Source organism: Hirundo rustica, chromosome 4 (genome assembly GCF_015227805.2).
Source record: "Hirundo rustica isolate bHirRus1 chromosome 4, bHirRus1.pri.v3, whole genome shotgun sequence".
NCBI lineage: Eukaryota > Metazoa > Chordata > Aves > Passeriformes > Hirundinidae > Hirundo > Hirundo rustica.
In genome coordinates this window covers 60,747,027-60,767,620 of record NC_053453.1, presented here as the reverse complement: position 1 = coordinate 60,767,620, position 20,594 = coordinate 60,747,027, and the positions used below count along the sequence as shown (strand labels likewise).

At 38.8% G+C, this 20,594-nt stretch overlaps 1 protein-coding gene across 2 annotated transcripts in view; it reads left to right on the top strand.

Moving 5' to 3' along the window:
• Positions 1-20,594, top strand: part of SCUBE1 (signal peptide, CUB domain and EGF like domain containing 1) — a 190,369-nt gene that overhangs the window by 22,271 nt on the left and 147,504 nt on the right. For both annotated transcript variants that reach the window (XM_040062022.1, XM_040062023.2), the window contains exon 3: positions 8,865-8,993. In XM_040062022.1, coding sequence (XP_039917956.1) covers positions 8,865-8,993 — 129 coding nt within the window. The remainder of the gene's footprint in view (positions 1-8,864; positions 8,994-20,594) is intronic.

Genomic DNA, 20,594 nt, shown 5'->3' with positions numbered 1-20,594 from the left:
AGTGGCTGGCAAGTGACCCCAAATGCATGCAGAATCTCACCTTTCAGTTTGGATGTTACCTTTTTTTCAATATTTTTGCATATTTCTTACTTCACTGTACTTCAGTGATACCTTTCTAGTGCCAAGGTACATGTGGACTGAAGCAGGAGTACCTGCCTTGAACATCAGGCATCCTGAAAGAAGGAATCAAAGGGGTACGTTCTTGTGTCTCTTGTCAGTTTGATTGGCATATCAGTGTCCAGCCACTAAAAATGTTCTTACCACTCTTTGAACTAAGAGTTCAGATGAGGAGGGAAATGCACAGGAAAGGGAACAGTGGCAGGAAATTGAGGAACGGAAGGTGAATTTAAGAAAAATGTAGGAAGGGAGTCTCCAGGCACCATGTTTCTTATTGATGAATGAATGGTATGGTTATTCACCAAGAATGTGAGATATAACCATTCAGCTACTGCAGAAATTTTGGATTTTCATCATCTGTTGTCTTGTTTCATTTACCAATGCGTGATCTGAGTCAGCTGAAGTCAGCTTACAGCATGAGGTGCTAGATACAGTCTAGCCACTCTTGTCTTTAAATGTGACTCTTTAATTCTCTTTATATGATGCACAATATTTGAAGACCATTAACTAAAACTTAGAAAGTAGCAAGTGCTAAACACACTTGCAATTTCTACAGTTGATTAACTCACTTCAATTACTTCATCACCTCCTTAGAGAAGGACTCATGTGTTTGAAAGCTCTTTTTCCCCAACTAGTGAGGGTGACTCCTGTAAGGCCATCTGTATTCTGTGTGACTTGAAAATTTCATTCATGCTTGCTCTACACAGTATAATAATAAGGCAAGAAAAATTACAGACACAGGGCAAAACAGGGATCATTAATAGCTGTCTCTGTGCTTCCTTTAAAATTATAAATTAATAATTGTGGTTAGGAAAAGATATGGAACAGTATAAAAATATTATTAAATTTAAAACTACAGAAAATAAAAGTCATATCTACAGGCAGTGATAAATATGATGATGTCTCATCTTTCAGACGTATCCTAAGTGCTTTTAGGCAAGACAGTTCTAAATAGGAAACTGTTCACACTTTGAAATGTGTGTGTTGTTTTACCTGCTGGACGTACCTTTGCATAGTTTGATTTGTATTCCATTTCCCCACACTTCTTTCAGGCAATACTTTAGCAAGAAATAAAGTGTGATGAACTTTGTGTTTAGCCATCAGAGAAGGAAAGGAAACAAAACTGCTACGGAGTGCTTGATCTTTTCTGGAAACTGGATGAAATGGCTTCCAGAAAAACAGCACAACAATACCACAGATTGTATCCAAATCATGTCCACTAAGCTGGCATGGCCTTTTCATTTTATTGCTGGTTTAATACTGGGAAATAGGGGCTTGTGACATTTTTGAAGGAAGTTGTAAAATTGATTTTTTTTTTTTCTTTTTGGACACACTAATGGGAAAAACATGGGAGAGGCAGTACCCATATTGGAAACGCACTTGAGGGATTTACACTGAAAAAACCTCATGTTAAACAATGTATTGTACCTGTTCTTTTTCCTTCTCCACCGAGAAACATCCGGCTGCTCTTTCTGAATTTACCCTGTTCCCAGCCTGCCCACCCTTGACCTTGCCTCTTAGGGAAAGTCCTAATGGCTATCAAATTTTACAGTTTTCTTTGGCACAAGCGTCTTGAAAACATCATGGCAACTTGAAGGCTGTAAAAACTGCACTCTGCGTTCCCCTGGTTCATTAGATTGTAACATTTACAAGGTCACAGCATCTAAAGAATAAAGATGTTAACCTTTATGAGTCAAAAAAATAAAGTATCACAGGAAGGACCAGATGTAACAAATAATTTGTTTATAGAAAAAGTGATTTAACAAGCTTTTCGTGGAAAGAGATTTTCAAAAGTGGACTTTTCTCTGAAGGTGAAGGGGATTTTTGGAGTAAAAATATTGAATGAGTCCTAGTATATCGATATTTTCTTCAGAAAATTTGGACTTGGAGTAGATGCTGAATTCTGATGCCACCAAACACAGATGGAAATGGTATTTCATCAAGTCAGATTGAGTGAAATTGATAATTGATAACGTTTTCCCATCCAATTCTTCATACCTGGGTCAGATTTTGCAAATTTTAGGTGTAGAACAGACTTGAAATTTGTGGATACATGCTCATGCTAAACTCTTTGTAAGAATCTAGCATGTTTGGTATTGTTGCTTAAGTTGAGTGTTTCCCAGAGAGCTGAACTACTGTTAAATCTCACCTGCACTTTACCAGAATGATCTTTAACCTATGTTTGAGCTTTTATCCTGGCCTTTAAATCTGGAACTGGTTCCTGTCATAAGGAAAGTGCAACTTGATATAGGAAGTGCATATGCCTTGGGTTCAGGTTGACCAGAGCATGATGTATATCTACTGAAGATATATTAAATATAGACTCTGCCAAAGAATATGTATATATATAAATATATCAGTATTCCCATGTAATTTTTACTTATTTTCATGGCTTTTGCAGTTTCAAACCCAGTTATAAAGAAGAATAAGATGCTGATCTGACTGTGATCCAGGACTTGAACTTGTTTGAAATTCTTTTCAGTGTGCATGTAACTTCACTTCTGCCTGTTTTCTTTAAAGTAGCAGTGTCAGTGCTATGCTGCTCTTTGTCTGAATTGGAAATGGGGAAAAAAAATTTCAGTGCTGATCCTGTCTCACATACCTCTCTACTGTGAATCCCACAAAATATGTCTTCCTGACTTCCCTAAGCCAGTGGCAAAAAAGCCTCGTGGCTTTTGTAGGATTGGGATTTCATCTGTGGCTGGTTTATCTTTGGATTTTACAATGTTACTTTCTTTCACAAGCATCTGAGATCAAGCTTGCATGAAGCTATGCAGTGAGGAAGACAGTTCTGCACTGTAAATCTATTCTTAGCTGTGTAGGATTTAGAACCTAGGAATGGGCCTTTTTTTCCTGTATTTTTCTGTGGGTATGAGGGTAGTGCGTTACCCCTAGGAGGAACAGTGACCAAAACTCAGTCAAGAATCAATAACATTTTTTGAAAGCTCTTAGTAGAGAAGCCATAAAAGTGGAAAATATTACCACATGGAAGTATGGGCTCCAGTATGTTGCAGTGTTATTTGCTGCGTAACAATTGTGGATAAGCTGGCAAGATGCTGCTGTTGCAGAACTGTAGAATGACATTTTTTTAGCAGAAGACAACCGATAAAAGAGAATTTTTGCATGCTTTGCCCTCTGTAGGGTACCAGCAACCCCTCTTCAAGCAAGAATGTAAAACACAGTTTCTTTCCTGTCAAGTTTGTAAGGACCATGTTTTTTACTGTCTCCATAGTGCCTTTTTGGCAGTATTTTGTTTAAAGCAGTTAGATAAAGGAAGGTGAATTTTTTTTTTTTTTTTCTTTAGATACTGAAGATGCACATGGCTTCATCCATGAAGATTTACTTACAAAGATTTTAATATTTCTTTTTCTATCTATTTAATGGATCCAGCTTGTTTATGAGATATTCCACATCTGCACAATATACCTTCACAATCGCTTTTGTTTGTGGTTCTCTAAATTAGAAGTTGATGTGAGCAGACAGCTTTCTTTGGCTATTTATTTTAAAATGTCCAAGCACATAAATTACTCCTTTCAAAGTCAATTGAAGTTTTTGTTTACTAAATTAACTCCAGATCTTGCCATTATATTGCTAGTCAAGAAATACTTTAAAATGGACACAGATTTTATTCAATCCCACGCCTATTTTGAACGTCTTCTGTTGCATTGTGAGTGTTGGGATCTGTGGCCTTGACAGATGCCAAGATAAAAATTGTGTCAATGCACACTTTCCCATTTTCTGTAGAAATCTGTGGAATTCAACACTAAACATTGAATTTGGCTTGTTGACTTCCAGGCCTCAGTCATTCTTCCTTTTGCATGTTAATAGCCATAAGGCTTCTTGTGACAGTTTAGCTGTGTCACTCATCCAAAATTCATCAAATCCATGCAAGCATTTGCTTTGATTTCAGTAGCTGTGCCCATGATGATCTGTAGCTGTGCTGACAAAGTTTGTTGCATGTGTTGGAATGATTTTTGGACGTTCAGGAACTTAATTGCAAGTGATGCAATGAAGAGTGGGAATGAATTTTTCTGGGGCTAGACTTTACTTTCTTGGCATAATTCTGTGCCACCTTCTAGGAGAGCTGATTACTGCTTGGAAAAGATGATTAGCACAGTAAATTTCATGACACTGCTGAAAATGTTTAGACAAAATGGGAACCAGCCATTCTCTTGTTTTACACTTTTGTTTGTCTTGTGGACATTAGATACTGCATTCTGATGTGTCTTCTGTTCTCTGATGAAACAGCTGAAATACTGTAATATGGGAAGCAGAAGAGTTTTATTCTTGTCTTAAATTGAACATTTCATAGTTGCACGTGCTTCTGAAGGAGCTGCTTCTCTGCAGAGTGGCATTGTGAGCCTTATGAGAGTTCTATCTCTTTGTGGCAGAATACACAAATTAAACAAATCCTGGGGGAGGGTCAATTTCACCTCTAATAATGAAAGAAGAATCAACCCCATTATATATAAGGGAAATACAGATCCCATCAGACTAAAAAGAATAAGGTCACTGAAATTCAAATTCTCTTCCTATAGCTGAAATGCAAGGACTGCAAATTACAGCACGTCCTCATGGTAACACATGCTCAGATTTTCTCAGATACTTGTCTAGGGTTTTTTTTTAAGTTCTTGGATGCCTGCATTGCATAATAACTGCAGTCTCATAGAGTGGGTGTTAAGTAACACCACTGCTCCTTGAGGAGGGCAGTAGCAGAGCATGGCTGTGTTGCCTAGGGATGTGCTCAAAGAGTTCTTTCCAGATGGTAACAAAAAGATTCACCTCTGCTTTCCAGAAAGAAATGGAGTTTCCAAGCCTCTTTCACCTTAGTAAATAGCTGAACTAGTACAGTTACTCATACATCCAAGTAAGCAAATTTTTTACCTCTTTTTTCCTGATCATTTTTTACACTAAAACTTTTGAAACAAGCTGTGGATTTTTGAGATTTTTCCAAACCAGTTCCAGAAAGAGATGATAAAAATTATTTTGCCAGTAGCTGAGGATGTCATTACATCCAACCCTGGGATTGGAAGTTGCTGTCCCTTTTGAATACACTAAGCTCAAATAGGTTCTTGGCAGGTTGTGTGAGTACTAAAAACGTCTCTACACCTTCTTAATCATTTTGGTGCATTTAATTCTTGTCTGAGACTCCCATGATTCCTGCCATTGTAGTACCACAGGAAATTAATTTCTCTTGGAGTGGAAATAGTGCAATTCTCTTTTAAGGTGATTTCTTTACTAAACACCCCAAGAGTTCCCCACCTGAACAGCCAGAATTTAAGGAACTGAAAACTTTATTTTGCCAGTGTAGATAAGACTTCAGGTTTCCCTTTGAGAAATCTTGCTAATTCATCAGTAGATGCACCTATGTCCATCACAATTTCATGGTTGGATACCCTTATTGGTACTTTTATTTTTTTTCCTCTTGTTTTTGGTTTTTGTTACGGTAATTCCTTCATGATGAAAGACAATATTAAGTGACCAAATGCTTAAAATGTTAAGGATAGTTGAAGCTACAAAATTAGCAGGGAAAGCATAATTACTCAGAGGTGTTTAGGGCTGAGATTTTGATTAACACCCAATTCTATAAATTATAGGAAAAAAGAATAATAGGATGTGACCTAACCAAAAGGAAATGAGCAGAGAGGGCCCCTGCGAATTTTGAGGTTTACAACAGACAAAATGAAGAGCAAGCCTGCATGTTTTATGTGATTGAATGTATTCCTCTTACTTTTACTCTCTATAAAGCTTGCTAAAGAACCTGTATTCTGACATGTCAGATGTAGCATTCTGACCATAAATTATAGTTTTTCCACACTGAGGCATTCTTTAAAGAATGTCTTCTTCCAGGTATAAGAGAAGATGGAGTGCTGGTCACGTTGTTTACATTTCTCTTGGCAGTTGGAGCCTCAAGAATGTCTAGCATTTGGATTTTGTAGGCTTTGTACATGTTTTTGTGAGCTTTTCTTGTTTGTTTTTGGTTGGTTGGTTGATTTGTTTGTTTGTTATTGTGTGTAGGGTTTTTTGTGGGTTTTTTTGGGTGGGGGGGAGAGAGAGGGGCTGTGGGTTTTGTGGTGTGTTTTTGCTTTGGTTTTTTTGGAAATAGAAATTTGGCAGTCTTAGCCCCTTGGTTTTGCTAGCCATACTGGAGATGGAAATTCCAATCAGCCTGCCAGGTGAAGTTTTTTAATAGTAATGTGGGTTTTGGAGGAAAGAAACACCAAAATACCTACAACATGGCTCCGAAAAGTGGTTAGAACGTTTGGGTCTACTTCTAGTTTTGTACAGCTATTGGGCTGCAAAAGGGCAAAATAATTTTCTAATCCTTTTGCAATATTAGTTGTGACCTGAACTCCTGAGAGAAAGAGATGCAAATCCATTTGTTTAGCTTTTTTGGTGGTTTTTTTTGGTTTCTGTATCTGTTGCATTACCCCTTCCGTAACTTGAGTACTTGTATTGCGTTATCGCTTTGTGCTGCTAATCAGAGTACAGCTTTTTAGAAAGAAGTATTAAATAAGGGGCAGTCATTCAAAAGGCTTCACATTTCTTTGATGCTTATTTAAACAAATAGTCCTGTTTGGTTCATTGTTTGAAAAAAAAGGGAATTAATTGCTCAACCCTTGGCAGTCTGATGCTGAGGAACATAACAGGTGACAACAGCTTCTTCTGAATTCCATCCTCTGAAAAGACTCATTGCTGGATAAAAGTTAAGAACAAACCTTGAAATGAAGATGCCATTTTTTCTGAGTGTCCTGAGGGGAACACCTGACACGCCTGACATCAAAATCATGTTAGATGCTTTCTTGAGTATTGGCTTGGCCTGTTAAAACATGGCATTACTGCAGAGCTCTATCTTTGTCCCTGTAGCCTGTAGAGAATGACAAGAAGTTTCTGGAAATAATAATGAATGGTTATGGAAGGTGCAAATTTCTGCTGAGTGGAAACCAGACAGGAACATTTTGGGAATATGTGCCCAGGCACACGGAACTGTGGCCTGGTGAGAGCAGCTTCTCAGAGAGTGCATTGCGGGTTCTTTGGAATGAGCACTTGACTCCTGTTGGTTCTTGTTTTCAAGAAAAGTCACAGATGTCTCTTTCTGCTGTCATGCTGATCTGAAGGGCAGAGCACAACCACAGGCTGTGCCGAGTGGGCACTTGCATGACTCATGGATGGAAATTGTTAGTAAAGAATGAGAACCTTATGAAAAAGAGCAGTGTTTTAAAGACTAGGAAATTTACCTTTAAGCAGCAGGTTGTATTTTTGTTTGGAAGATCCTTTCTCCAGTTTCCTATTTCTGGTATTGCTGTGTTGCTAAATCTGAGTTAACAAAATAGCCAGTTGGTTTTGCATATAAAGCCAAGTCTGTAGTTCCCTTTTCAAGCTGCTGAGGAGATTGTAGAAGGGGGATTTCAGAGCTGTTGGAGGCAGGTGGATGGAGACTTGGAGAATTCTGAGTTTAAGGTAGATTTTTGGGAGAGGCCAACATGAGGGGGAAGACTTGCAACAGAACTTGGGAGAAGCCTGTCCCTGCTCTCACAGACTGTGTGAGGAGGGACAAACCCAGACACCTCAATCCAAAGGCCAGAAGTGCTGGAACCACTGAGTGGCTGAGTCTGAGCTGGCTCTTCAGGGGAGTTCTGTTTTTCCCCAAACCACATTGCCCTCTTTGGATTGCATTTGGGTATGATGCCAGGTAGCAAAAGCTTTTCATGGACTACTCTTAAAAGGGGAAAAAAAAATCTGTTAGAACATGAACCTAATTCAGAAAATATGACAATCACCTCTGCAGTGGAAGGCACATTTGAAATGTAATGCTGGGATAGCTCTCGTATACTGACAGGTGGTTTTCTAAAAGGATATCTTTATCTGTTTATCATGTGCTCCCTAACTTAGGGAGAGTAGCTGTGGAGTTTGGTGTAGCACACCACAAATTTAGACCTGGTACTTATCAAGCCATGCGGCTAGCTTTAACTATTTTCGTATTTTTAGTTGGTTGATGTGCACCACTGAATTATTCACAAGAGTGACTGTGATACTGATGTTCCTTGTATAAGCCAAAATACAGTTTGTAAAAAGAAGAAAGTTTGCATTTTCTAGAATGAGTGAAGTGCTTTTTTGTATGAGGGAGGGAAGATCGTGACAGGATCATTTGTAATTGAAGCGGAATCCATCTCTCATCTTTTATGATCCTCTTCCAGAAACAGACCAGTGTGCAAAAAACTTCAAGAAACTCCAGCATATCTTTTGAGAATAAAATACTTGACTTTTTGTGTTTCTTGTTGTATGTGGATTAATGCAGGAGAATATAGTTTATTTGTTATAAAAGGCATACTTTTATCTCATGTCTTATTAATAGTATGTTTCACATAGTTGTTATAAGTCAAAGGTTTCACTCATTCTCTGCTTGATTATTTTGAAGCTGGAAAATAAAAACTACATTTTAAATATAAAGTGTACCAAAATCAAGTGTTCCTTTTTTATTTTTGACAAGATATCATTGTTTACTGTGATGATACTCCAATTATTTTGTGAAGGAGTGTTCTATACATTGGCTTGCTTCTTTTCTGACACGTAAGACCCTGATATATTCAGTCCCTGACCATGTGTTGGGTGAAGTAAGCAATATGAGCCTGAAGGAAAGATTAGCGATACGCATATATCAAAAACATGCTCAGCTGGAGAAATTTTTCTGTATTGCTAGAGTTCTCTTTTTACAAAAGCTTCTTCTTCCTCCTCTTCTGTTTTAGATATCGATGAGTGTGAAAATGACTTCTACAACGGGGGTTGTGTCCACGAGTGTATCAACATTCCGGGCAACTACAGGTGTACGTGCTACGATGGATTCATGTTAGCCCACGATGGCCACAACTGCCTCGGTGAGTAGTGAGTGCTGGCAAGAAACTTCATTTCATGGCTGTGGCATGAGGGCCTGATCTGTTTTCTGCATTTTATCATCTGGCATGTCTTCAGCAAAGACTTGATCTAGGTCACAGTGAATACATTCAAACCTGTGTTGGCCCCAGCGTGGTTTAGGTCAGACCCTTACAGCTGTCACTCTCTGTCTCTCGACATGCTCGAAGCAGTATGCCCGTGTTTAATATTGCTGACCCCCAAAGCCTGTGCTGGATGCTTGGGCTTCTTCTTTAAGAAAAGCAATCTGTTAAATATATTAAATATACTGAGATATATTTTGTCTGTTTCTTCCAACTTTTGTAATCCCAGTTGAATCTTTAGAGCTTCCCCTCCCCTTTTTTAACTTTTCAAGCACTACAGTTCTAGGATATGGTGTATGAACATAAATTACAGAATGTTAAAAGTACAAGTAAGTGAGGAGGGAATACTTGGACAATGGAATAGGGCAGAAGACGCACTAATCACTAAGAACTGCAGGGACGCTGTCCACCGACTGTGCAAAGCCCAGTGCAGGATCTTCATTGCTTCATCCGTCTGAGGATTTGGGGATCTGTATTCTTGATTCATGGCCAGTGCTCTGGTTTGAATAGCTTGGGTTTGTCCTAGGAGCTACATAACCATATGTTTTTGTTATGAAATTTCTTCACACCAGTTCACTGGAATTGAACCCACATTGCTATATCCAATTTCCCATAGCTACTTACTTGTTGGTCATTTTTGTTAAATTCTGGTGCTTAGAGACTCTTTCTCACTATTCCCAATATAAATTCAATGACCATATTTTGGTACAGTCTTAAGTTAATTTCATGGTGATGTTTATAAAACAGTGTGTAAAAGGGATGTTTTTTCTGTGTTAGCAGCAGCTCTACTTTAGTAAAAACTGAGATATTTGCAATGAAATTCAAGAAATGAGTCAGTGAACCAGAAATACTGAAGTCCAGTATCACCAGTCTGCACTGACTGAAGCTATGAAAGAACTAGGGTTTCAGGGCAAGGATTTGCTTAGCCTTTCAGTAGATGTATTTTTAACTGCATTTATTTTCAAACAGAGTAATATTTGTTCATATGGGTTATATATCCTGACCATTGACAGGGGTTTGACTCAAACTTCCAAATTTCATTTGTTATAGAACAGACTAAAATAGATTTATTTGCCTCAGCCTGAGGTGGTCAAATGATTAATGGTGCAGGAGGTATTTCTTATACAAAGAGCAACCAGACATTAATTTAAAAAATAAAGACAAACTCTATTTAATCTAATATTCATAAATTCATACCAAAACAGGACACAAACATAACAAATAGAACCCTTATGAACATTGAACAGCAAAAGGAGTGACCTGATCAAGGATGAGCCAGTGAGGAGAACTGTGGAAGTTTTTGGACTTGCTGTCTGTGTTACTGCTCTCTGGTCGTGAAATGAGGAGGCTAAATCTACAGAGATAATCACATTTCAAATTATAGTTTCATTAATTTCTATTCAGCCACTTGATTTTTTTGTGGGGTTTTTTGTTTTTTTTTTTAAATTCAAGAAGGCCAACAACAATACAAACAGGTGAGTACAGTGGGAAAATAGCAGGAGAGCTCCCTTTCTCGCAATGCAGAACCTTAGAACACTAAAAGAGGTCACAATTGTATTTCTAATTTTGGGACCATGGATTGGGGAGGATGTATCTGCGACTAATGAATGGTCTTTAGCATGTCTTAGTAAAATATCTGATTTTACTTACAGGCACATTCCTTCTTCTTTCCTTCTTTGAAACTTGAATGAGTTTACTGAGGGACAGCTTGTCTGTTTTTAAGGTTTTAGACTGAAGATTTTAATTTTGACAGTGACCATGCCGGTCTTGCTATGGCTGCTTCTTGTGTGCTGACTCCCATTTGGGATGCCATTGCTAGAAAAGAGAAAATTTGTTGGTTTTTTTTAATGGCGTTTTTCTGCCATTATTTGCACCCTACCTAGTTGCTGGCATTATCAGTTTTACTGGCTGTTGTGATAGCCTAGTTGTTCCCATTAGTAGAGCATCAGTTTTTGAAAAAGGGGACATTCTAATCCCCTCCCTTCTTGACCAGCTTTATTTCCTTTCTCTTATGCTACCGGAAATATCTAAATGCAGGTTGCAGTGAGGTCTCAAATAAAAGAACAAACACTGTATTTGCACATACAAATTTAAATTAGGATTTCTATAACATTTTGGAAATTGATTTGCTTATTCCAAAGATTTTCTTTTTCATCATGATGAATTGAGGCATTGAAAGGAATTAAAGTTGTGGTGTGTCCACTGGTTTCCATCTGTTCTTGCTTTTCGCGAAACCACATTTTTCATGGATTTTATGGAGACAAAGAATGCTTCACAGGATTATTAACAATGCTTTTCACCTTTCAATGAATCCTTGTAATGAAAAAGATTGCATCAGAATTTCTGTGACATCAGGATTTCTACATTTCTTCCTTGTCTGAGGTCTCTGCAAAATCTTAAGCTATCTCTTCTTGACAGGGTTTACATTCCTTTATAAATCTTCACGGAATGTCTTTCTAGTAACATCAGTACAGCATGATTAAAATTTTCTTTATAAATAGCAAACTTGGAGTATTCAATTAGAGCAGATGCTGTGGGCAAGTTAAGTGCTTTTTCCTGAATCCGTCCATCCGTCCCTCCTTCCCTCCCTCCTTCCCTCCCTCCTTCTCTCCTTCCTTCCCTCCTTCCTTCCTTCCTCCCTCCTTGACATCCTTGTCTAGCAAAAAATAATTTTTTTTGCACTCCCCTGAAATAGCAGTAGTTTCTTCTCAAAAATTAGTCTAAATTCTGCTCAGCGGATGTAAGACTAGTATTTGGTTTCATACAGTAGGTTTGAAATATTGTTTCCCTTCTTGTACATAAAATATGAATCTGGGGGGTTTTATAATGCTTATCTCTTCTGGTACTAATACAAATGGCTATGACTTGCTTTCATCTCTCCTTTTTGTGTGTTGGTTGGGTTGGGGTTTTTTTTGTGTTTTCTTTCTCCTTAGGTCTGATTTGTGATTGTCACTTTTTAAATAGGGAATTAGCATTGCTTTTTGCATAAGCAATTCTTGCTGCCAGGCTGCACACATTCCAGCTCTTCCTTTTTCTAAAGATTAGGATAGGTTCTATGAAGTTTTCTGCTTTTTAGTAAGCATACTAAAGCATACTAAAGATGGTTGCAAAGTCTTCTTAGAAAGTATCAAACAAGATGCAAAACAGCAAGGACCAAAAAAAAAATTATTGTATTCAGAGACATTTTTTTATTTATAGGTTTTTCTGTGGTATTAATTGCTGTAGGAACATGCATTAATGCCTTGTAAATAGGAATGAATTTGTCATCAGAAAGTCCTGTAAGGAAAGGAAATATAATTTTCATTGTTTTATAGATTAGTAACTAGGACAAACAGATTAAGTTACTTCTCAATCTTCAAGCAAGGCATCTCAATGTCTAAACCATAGGCAAGGATAGAATCCTTACCCTTTTGCGTCCCTGCTTTTATTTCAAATAGTCTAGCTTTGGCTACTCTTCCAGAAAAATAACAATTACTAAGTTTAGACATCTGTAATACGATATTTCAATCAATTCTTTCATATGTGGGACCTCCTGAAGATAACTGTAAAAGTAGGTTTTGATGATTCAATATAGTTTATGGCTCTTCCGCAGTTCATTCTTTGTCTAATTGAGAAGAATCTTGGGAAGCAGAGGGAAATTCTGGTCAGAAATCAGGACAGAAATGCAATTCCTGATGTGCATGATAGGTTCCATGGAGCTCTCTGCCAGATCTGAGCAGACACAAGTGTGGCGGACACAAGCACAGTGTCAGCTGTGAATTGAATAGCAAAGTCCTGGCTGTGTCCACAGCCTTGAAGGTGTGTTTGGGACAGAAGGCCTGATTTTCCAGCCCAAAGAATGGAAATTAGCTTTTGATTTGTCTGTTCTCAGATGGTGCTTTTCATCTCTTGACAAAGCGGCTAAGTCACATGGAAACCCCTGTGGGAAAGGAGAGGTGGCACTTTCCCTGGAGCATCTGAACCTGCTCCAGGAGTGGTGTTGATTTGTGTCAGCTCTGGTAGGTGAAGCAAAGCAGCAATTGTTATAAAATAGACCTTGGGTTCTCAAATCAATATAAAAGTTGGTGTTTGAAGTCACACAATTTCATTTCTTCTATGATCTGAGGTTAAGATCTAAACCCAAGTGCCTGTCTTGAAGTGCTCCTTTAAAATCTGTTAGCTTTTTTTTTTTTTTTTTTTTGAGAGAGAACAGGTTTAACTCTAGCATGCAGGCTTAATTCCTGGCTGGGTGGTAGTAATCTGCAATCTGACTCAAATGAAAAAAACATTAGTATATACATAGAATCACAGAATCATTTAGGTTGGAAAAGCCCTCCCAAGATCATTGAGTTTAACCTGTAGATCACTGAGTCCAGCTTCTAAATGTATGTATAACACATCGTATCATTCAATCATTTTTCAGTAAATGATCCACTGTTCCATGATTTTTGTTGTTTTTTTTTTTTTTTCAAAATAAACTCAAACCTATTAGAAATTAAATTCTACCTGTTCCTACCTTGCTGTTCAAGTGTACACACTGGGACTTGGGATTATGGCCTCATCTAACTATAAACGTGAAGTAGAAGGAGAGTTGCAAATGTGTGAGAAATCATTCCTAAAGCTGCCAGATGTATCTTGTCCAGAAGTGTCACAAAACCCAGGATTGCATAATCACTGGTATAATTAAAGAGACCAGTGTCTTCCTTTCAATTTAGCTGTATTTTTCTTCTTCTCCTGACAGCTGTGTACAATTGTTGCTTGCTTAAACTCCAAGCAAATGCTGGTATTCCTGATGTTTATTTTTCCTTGTTTCCCAACAGTTCAAATAGATATTTTTTTATATGAACATTTTTAATATAAAACTATACAGCTTTTGCAAAGTTGTTTTTAGTTTCACAAAAAAAAAATATTTTAAAGAGGAGCTGAAAGATGGTTTGTTTCCTTGGCCATCTTCCAGTTTTCCTTGCCCTTCTTTCCTAGTTCCAGAAGACCATTAGGTGAGCTGACAGTCAAGTATTGCCCTTTTTTAGCACATTAGCAGGGCCTTTAGTAATATTATCAGTCATAAACTCTCTTCCAGATTTTCCTGGTTATTAATTCCAAGCTCCTTGGCAGATGGAGGAAGGTTGAATGCGCCCAATAGCCTTTTTCTAACTCTTCATTTTTTATTGAAACAAATGTAAAATTATGGTATTTTTCTCAAGAACGTTAATAATCTAAATCTTGAAGTTCTTACTCATTTCCAGACTTTTACTTGAACAGGATTTTGGGACTTGGCAAGTGGTTTATGCCTTAAGGGAAGCAGGCCAGACCCCAAACCAGATATCAGTAGTTGAGTAGCAACTGTTCTAACTGTGAGGAGTCCTGGCCACGAGATGGGAAGGGGAATGTATAAAATATATATTTATAGACAAGATGAGAACTGTTGAAATGCAAGATTTAACAACACATTCATCTGCATATTTTAAATCCTTGTGAGCACTGCTTTTCTGTAAAAGATGACAGTGATCAGGTCCTGGGGTTATAGTATGAGCCTTGAGACGAGGGGAGCTTCTGGTATTTAGCTACTGAACCTTCCCGAGACAAGCTGCAGTGAACACATTCACACAAAGCCATGCTACAAATTGCACAGCAGACTGCCTTGTAGTGAAAAATGTGTTCTTGCAGAATGAAAAACTTGAAAACATTTTTTGAAGTTCTTTTGTTTTCAGATGCAAGCCTCAGTGGCAAAGAAACTTGTTTTCTGATGTATTTCTTCAGTGAAGTGATTTTTATCATATTTCTGGTTTCAGATATTTTACCAGCAAGTTTGGTCTGTGCATTAAATTAATAAGAACAGCTGTGATTCATCATAGCAGTTTAGAGGATCCAGTCTCCATGGTACAGTAGCATGAATCAGATTTTAGAACATGTATTGCTGTTCTGCAGTTTGTGCTGACTGATGACTAGGTGCTGAGAAAATACGGACAGCTAGGATGTAAATGTTCTAGAGACAATTCTCTATTAGATGTGTACATGCAACTTCTATATAGATGTGTTTACTTTTGTTACTTGGCTGCCTGCATCTTGTGAAAGTCTCCATGGTGCCAAATGGTAGCAGACTGTCAGAAAACTCAATTAAACTCTCTTTCAGGATGGGATTATAATATTTTAGTTCTGATGATCTTCCGACATCCAATAAAAATCTGGAATTCTCTTTGTGATTAATGGAAAGGTCTTTGGTATTCAGCCCTTTCTGAAGCTGGGATCTCAACACTCTGCTTTCCTTATCTTGCTTTTTTCTATTTCTGTATAAGGTTTCCCCCTTTAAAAGTACTCTAATGTTTGGTCACCCCACATTAATCTTTGGAGTTCAAATGGGATATAACTTCCTTTACATGTTAATTTGCCATATGTTTGCTTTCTTAAGCCAATGTGATCTGAGAAGTACCAAAACAAGTGAGAGTATAAATCAGCATAGACCAAAGTTCTTTGTTAGGTATGGGGAAATAATCAAAAGTGTAGAATAAATCTTGGTGTCTGTCAGCTATGAAGTTAGATTCTCAGACTGTCATAATAAATTAGGAAACTGGGAGCTGTGTGACAGCAGCATCAATCTCAGTCTCTTGTTTCTGCAAGTCTTCTTGTTGTCTGGGCCTTTTTCGTGGGGTTGGTTTGGTTTTTTTTTGGTGGGTTTTTGTTGTTGTTTTTGTGGGGGTTTTTTTTTTTTTTGTTTTGGTTTTTTTGGTGGTGGTGGTGGTGTTTTTTTTGTTTTTGTTTTTTTCAAATGCTTACTCCCTGGAGGAGGTAATCAATCACAGCAAAGATTTCTCTACTTGGAACACTCAGAAAAATAGAGAATAAGCAGTTTGGAGTGTGAAGCTAGTATGTAGAAGTTAAATCCCATATGGATGCTCTTAGTTAGTCTGATACGGCTGTGGATAGTGTCTTGATTCAACAAGCTCAGAGATAATGCATCCTTACTGCTTTACCTGATTTGTTTTCGTTTTGTGTTTTTTGTTAATTCATCTTAACTTTCTCATAATAGCAAATTTCTGAGCCAGTGTGGCCTATATTGAGGTATACCTTAAGGGAAATCTATAAAATACGCTGAATTTATCAAAGTTTTTGGAGCTGCATCATGTTTAGCACTTACTTAAATCAAGGCAGAATGTATGTTCAACTGAGGGTGCAGGATTCCAGCCTGTAATGGGTGTGTCAGGTCTGTATGGCATTCAAGCCCTCCTTAATGGAATGGTGCCTTTTTCAGTCCTAGAAATTATATTGATCCAGTTGAAACACTAAATTCAGGTGGATTACAGAGAGACATCAGACAAAGAAGTCACCTGATCCCTGATTTCAAAGAGAGTCACTGTCCAGCTATGCTCAGAATGCAGTCAGTTCTTGGCAGTGTTGATTTATGATAAACAATATGATTTATATAGTCAAGAAACAGCCATCATGAAGAGTATCTGCTACATAGTTGCTGAGTGTATTAGAAAATCAGACCTAACTCTTTTCCAGTAGGATTGAGTTCTACATGAAAGGTTCGTAGTGCATTTATTGTTAAGTAGATTTTAGGGTCTCAGATTTCCACAGTGCCCTGCCTTTGCTCTAATACTCTCCATGAATTTCTGCATCTTTACGTTATTCGTTTGACTTCCGTGCGCAGCATGTAAACTTGAAAGTATGCATCTGTTGTGTTCCTCTGAGGAATGGTTTTTCCCCTCAGAGTCCCCCTGAAACCTGTGCTATGTAGTTCAACCCTTTTTCCCTATCATACCTACTCCTGACCCTATTGGCTCAGGGCCAATATCTTTCCTTGGCCCAAAACTAGATATACCCCTGTTTCTTCCTGGTTCTCTCTCTCTCTCTCCTCGGCCTCCTGGAACATCACATCGAGAATAAAGCTTGGACGGAAGCTGGGGGTGAGAGCCACTCTTTTGAAATCTCTATTCTGTCTCTCTGAAATATATTTCCCTAAAACCCCTGAATAACTGAGCTAGCGAGAGCCGGGGGGTGGCTAGAGGGAAGTATATTTTCATGCATCAAACTACACGACCAAGGTAGAGGCTTGTTTTTACTGCCTTCATTACCTTCTGCAGACTTCAATCCAGTTCCTTTTCAAGCATCTCAGAATATTCCCTGTTCCTTACTGGAGTTGGATCAGAGCATAAAACATAGTTTTGCATAAAAGAGGAGCAGGAAGGAACATGGAGTAGTTGTTGGCAGCATGTTTTAATGTGACCTTTTTGATGACTGTAGCTAACATCAAATCAATAATAATTATTACTCGTTAAAAAGTCACTGGACATACTCTTACAAGAATGATTGTTTAGAGAATTTGCGATGTCTGAGATTAAAGCAAATTTTATGATTAGGAGGCATGATGAGATATGGAAATGAATTATTAGAAACAATTCACTCAAATCTTCAAAACAGGCAAGAAGGAAGACCCAGAAAACTACAGGGTCAGGGTCAGGAAACTACAGTCAGCTTCACCATCCCTGGAAAGATGATGGAACATGTCATCCTGGATGTTATCTCTGAGCATGTGGAGGAAAAGAATCATAAAATCCCAGAATGGTTTGGGTTGGAAGGGACCTTAAAGATCATTCAGTTCCGCCCCCTGCCATGGGCAGAGACACCTTCCACTAGCCTGGGTTGCTCCAAGCCCTGTCCTACCTGGCCTTGGACACATCCAGAGATGGGGCTTGGAGCAACTTGGGATAGTGGAAGGTGTTCCTCCCCATCCTCACAGGGAAGAGTTCCTTCCTAATTTCAAATCTAAATCTACCCTCCTTTTACCTTAAAGTCATTTTCCCTTGTCCTATCACTGCATGTACTTCTAAAACCCCCCTCTCTGGCTTTCTTGTAGGCTCACTTCAACTGCTAAAAGGCCACGGTGGGGTCTTCCTGCACCCTTCTCCTCTCCAGGCTGAACCATCCCAATTCCCTCAGCCTTTCTTCCCAGCAGAGCTGCTCCATCCCTGTGCTGTCCTTGGTGTCTCTGCTCTGGCCTGGCTCCAGCAACTCCCTGTGCTTCCTGTGCTGGGCCCAGGGCTGGTATTTTACCAGACTAAGGTCTGGTAAAGTGTGAGGGAACAAGGCTTGGCCAACCTGGGGAAAACAGGACTGAGAGGGGATCTTATAAATGCATACAAATATCTTCAGGGACAAAGGGCACTGAAAAACTGAAACACAGGAAGTCTCCTTCTCAATATAAGGAAAACTTTCTTAACTGTGAGAGTGACAGAGCACTGAAACTGGCTTCCCAGAGAGGCTATGGAGTCTCCTTCTCTGGAGAGATTCAAAACCTGCCTGGACACAATCCTCTGCAACCTGCTCCAGGTGCCTCTGCTTCAGCAGATGGGCTAGATTGGGCTAGATGATCTCCAGGGGTTCCTGCCAACCCTGTCTGTCCTGTGTTTCTGTAATGAAAATGTATTTCACTAAATAAAAAAGAGTCCATATTGTGCCATAGGATGGAGCGAAAGTGTTTGAAAAAGTTGAGAAACTATTTAATTATTTGTGTTATTTTGAAGGCATAATTCAGAAACTGCTTCTGAAATTAGTCATAAACTCCATAAACAATTACGAGTATAACAGCAATGAAAGGGTTCTGGACCCAACTAAGGATTTAAGGGTACTAGATTTGTAGTGTGTGACCAATCATGTAGGGCTTGTTAGATAAGCTGCTAAGCACTCTGGTCCCAGTGCATCAAAACTTCTATGTGCACAACAGGTACGAGTCAGGATATCCTGCTGCCTGTACAACTGCAGTGCTTTCTTAAATAGGCCTGAGAGTGGCTATATGTCACCAAGTGTTATTCAGTACTTACAAAAAACTGAAACTCCCTGTATGAACATGTTAGGGAAGTCTCAGAGACTGGGTTTTAGTCACTTTAAAAATAACTTGAGGAACTCCTCCAAACTATAAAACCTGAGTGGACCACAGGCTCAGGCTATTAATGACTGCACATTGAAAGAATGTGAATACTCATTCTTGTGCTCTGAAATGACATGAATACCCCAGGCTAGGACTGAATTTTGCTTTGAGTAGATTCCAGCACGTGTCCACTTCATCATTTCACACCGGATACGTGTCTGAGTGGGACCTCAGGGCTTTTAAGTTGCAGAATTTGTCAGTAGATGGTCAGTCTATTTGCCTTAACATGTAAATAGTTTCCCTCTGATTTAAGGTATAACAAATATAGGTGAAAGGTAAGAAGGCTTTCAGTGGGGTAAGTTGCCCGTAGAAAGTTCTGCGTCCTTCCTGTAATTTACAGATTAATTGATGTGCGAGAATCAATTGGATGGGGTGCAGCAGAGGGCTATGGAGATGATCAGGGGACTAGAGCTTCTCTCATATGAGGCGAGGCTGAGGGAGAAGGGCCTATTTAGCCTGGAGAAGAGATGAACAAGAGAGGACCTTACCAATGTCTGTCAATATCTGCATGGAGGGTGTCCTGACGAGAGGTGGGAGCCAGGTTCTTCTCGGTGGTGCCAAACAGCAGGATGAGAGGCAACGGGCAGAAACTGGAACACAGGAAGTGTTCCATGAGATACATGAGGAAAAACTTCTTTACTGTGCAAGCAACTGAGCGCTGGAAGTCCAGAGAGGGTGTGGAGTATCATTCCTTGAAAGACCCTCAAAAGCCATGTGAACACAATCCTGAGTAATATGTTCTAGGATCACCCTGCCTGAGCAGAGAGGTTGGATGATCTCCAGTGTACTCTTAAGTAAGAATTCTTAGGGTTTTTTTCTTAAAAAATTGTACACTGTTACATAGCTCTTACAGAAAACCATTTATGTGTTCCCAAGTGCCAGCAAAAAGAATATACAGATCTGGTGAATTTTACAGGGAAGGTGGAGTTAAGGTGGTTGTTTGTTTTGATTTATTGTGGGTTCTTTCTTTGTGTTGGCTTTACACTACCAAGCTCCAAACTTATTAAATTCATGCCTTCTCTACATAAATATGATGTTCCTGAAGTCAGGTTTTTTTGACTGCTGTTGCTTTTCATTGGTAATTCCCAGCTCAGGGCAATGCTGATCTTTCTTTATAAGAGGTGAATGTGTCTGATGAGTCCATCTTTTTGACTTGCTTAGCACTAACACAGCTTACTGCAGCTTACATGTTCTAATGGGTGGCTGCTGCTTAGCTGGTGCACAGGTGTCCAACTGTTTTCTTAAACCCAGGTACTCAAAAAAACTCCAACCAACCAGTCCAGCTTTGTACTGTGTGATACAGCACAACTGGGTTGAGTGGTAGGCGAGTGTGGCCATTCCATATTAAAAAAAATTACTATTTGCTATAAGATCTTAAATACGTTTCAGGTATTTCTGTCCAGAGAAATCAGAGAAGATACTTGTTCTAAGTACTGGGGTTTGTGTTGCTCATGTTTAGGAGAGTGGAAATGCATTTACCAGGTGGCAAAAAATACCCATTTGTCCAAACACTTTGTGCCAAAGGAAGCATTCATTCTCTGAAACTATTCAGAAACTTTGTTTATAAAACACTTTTC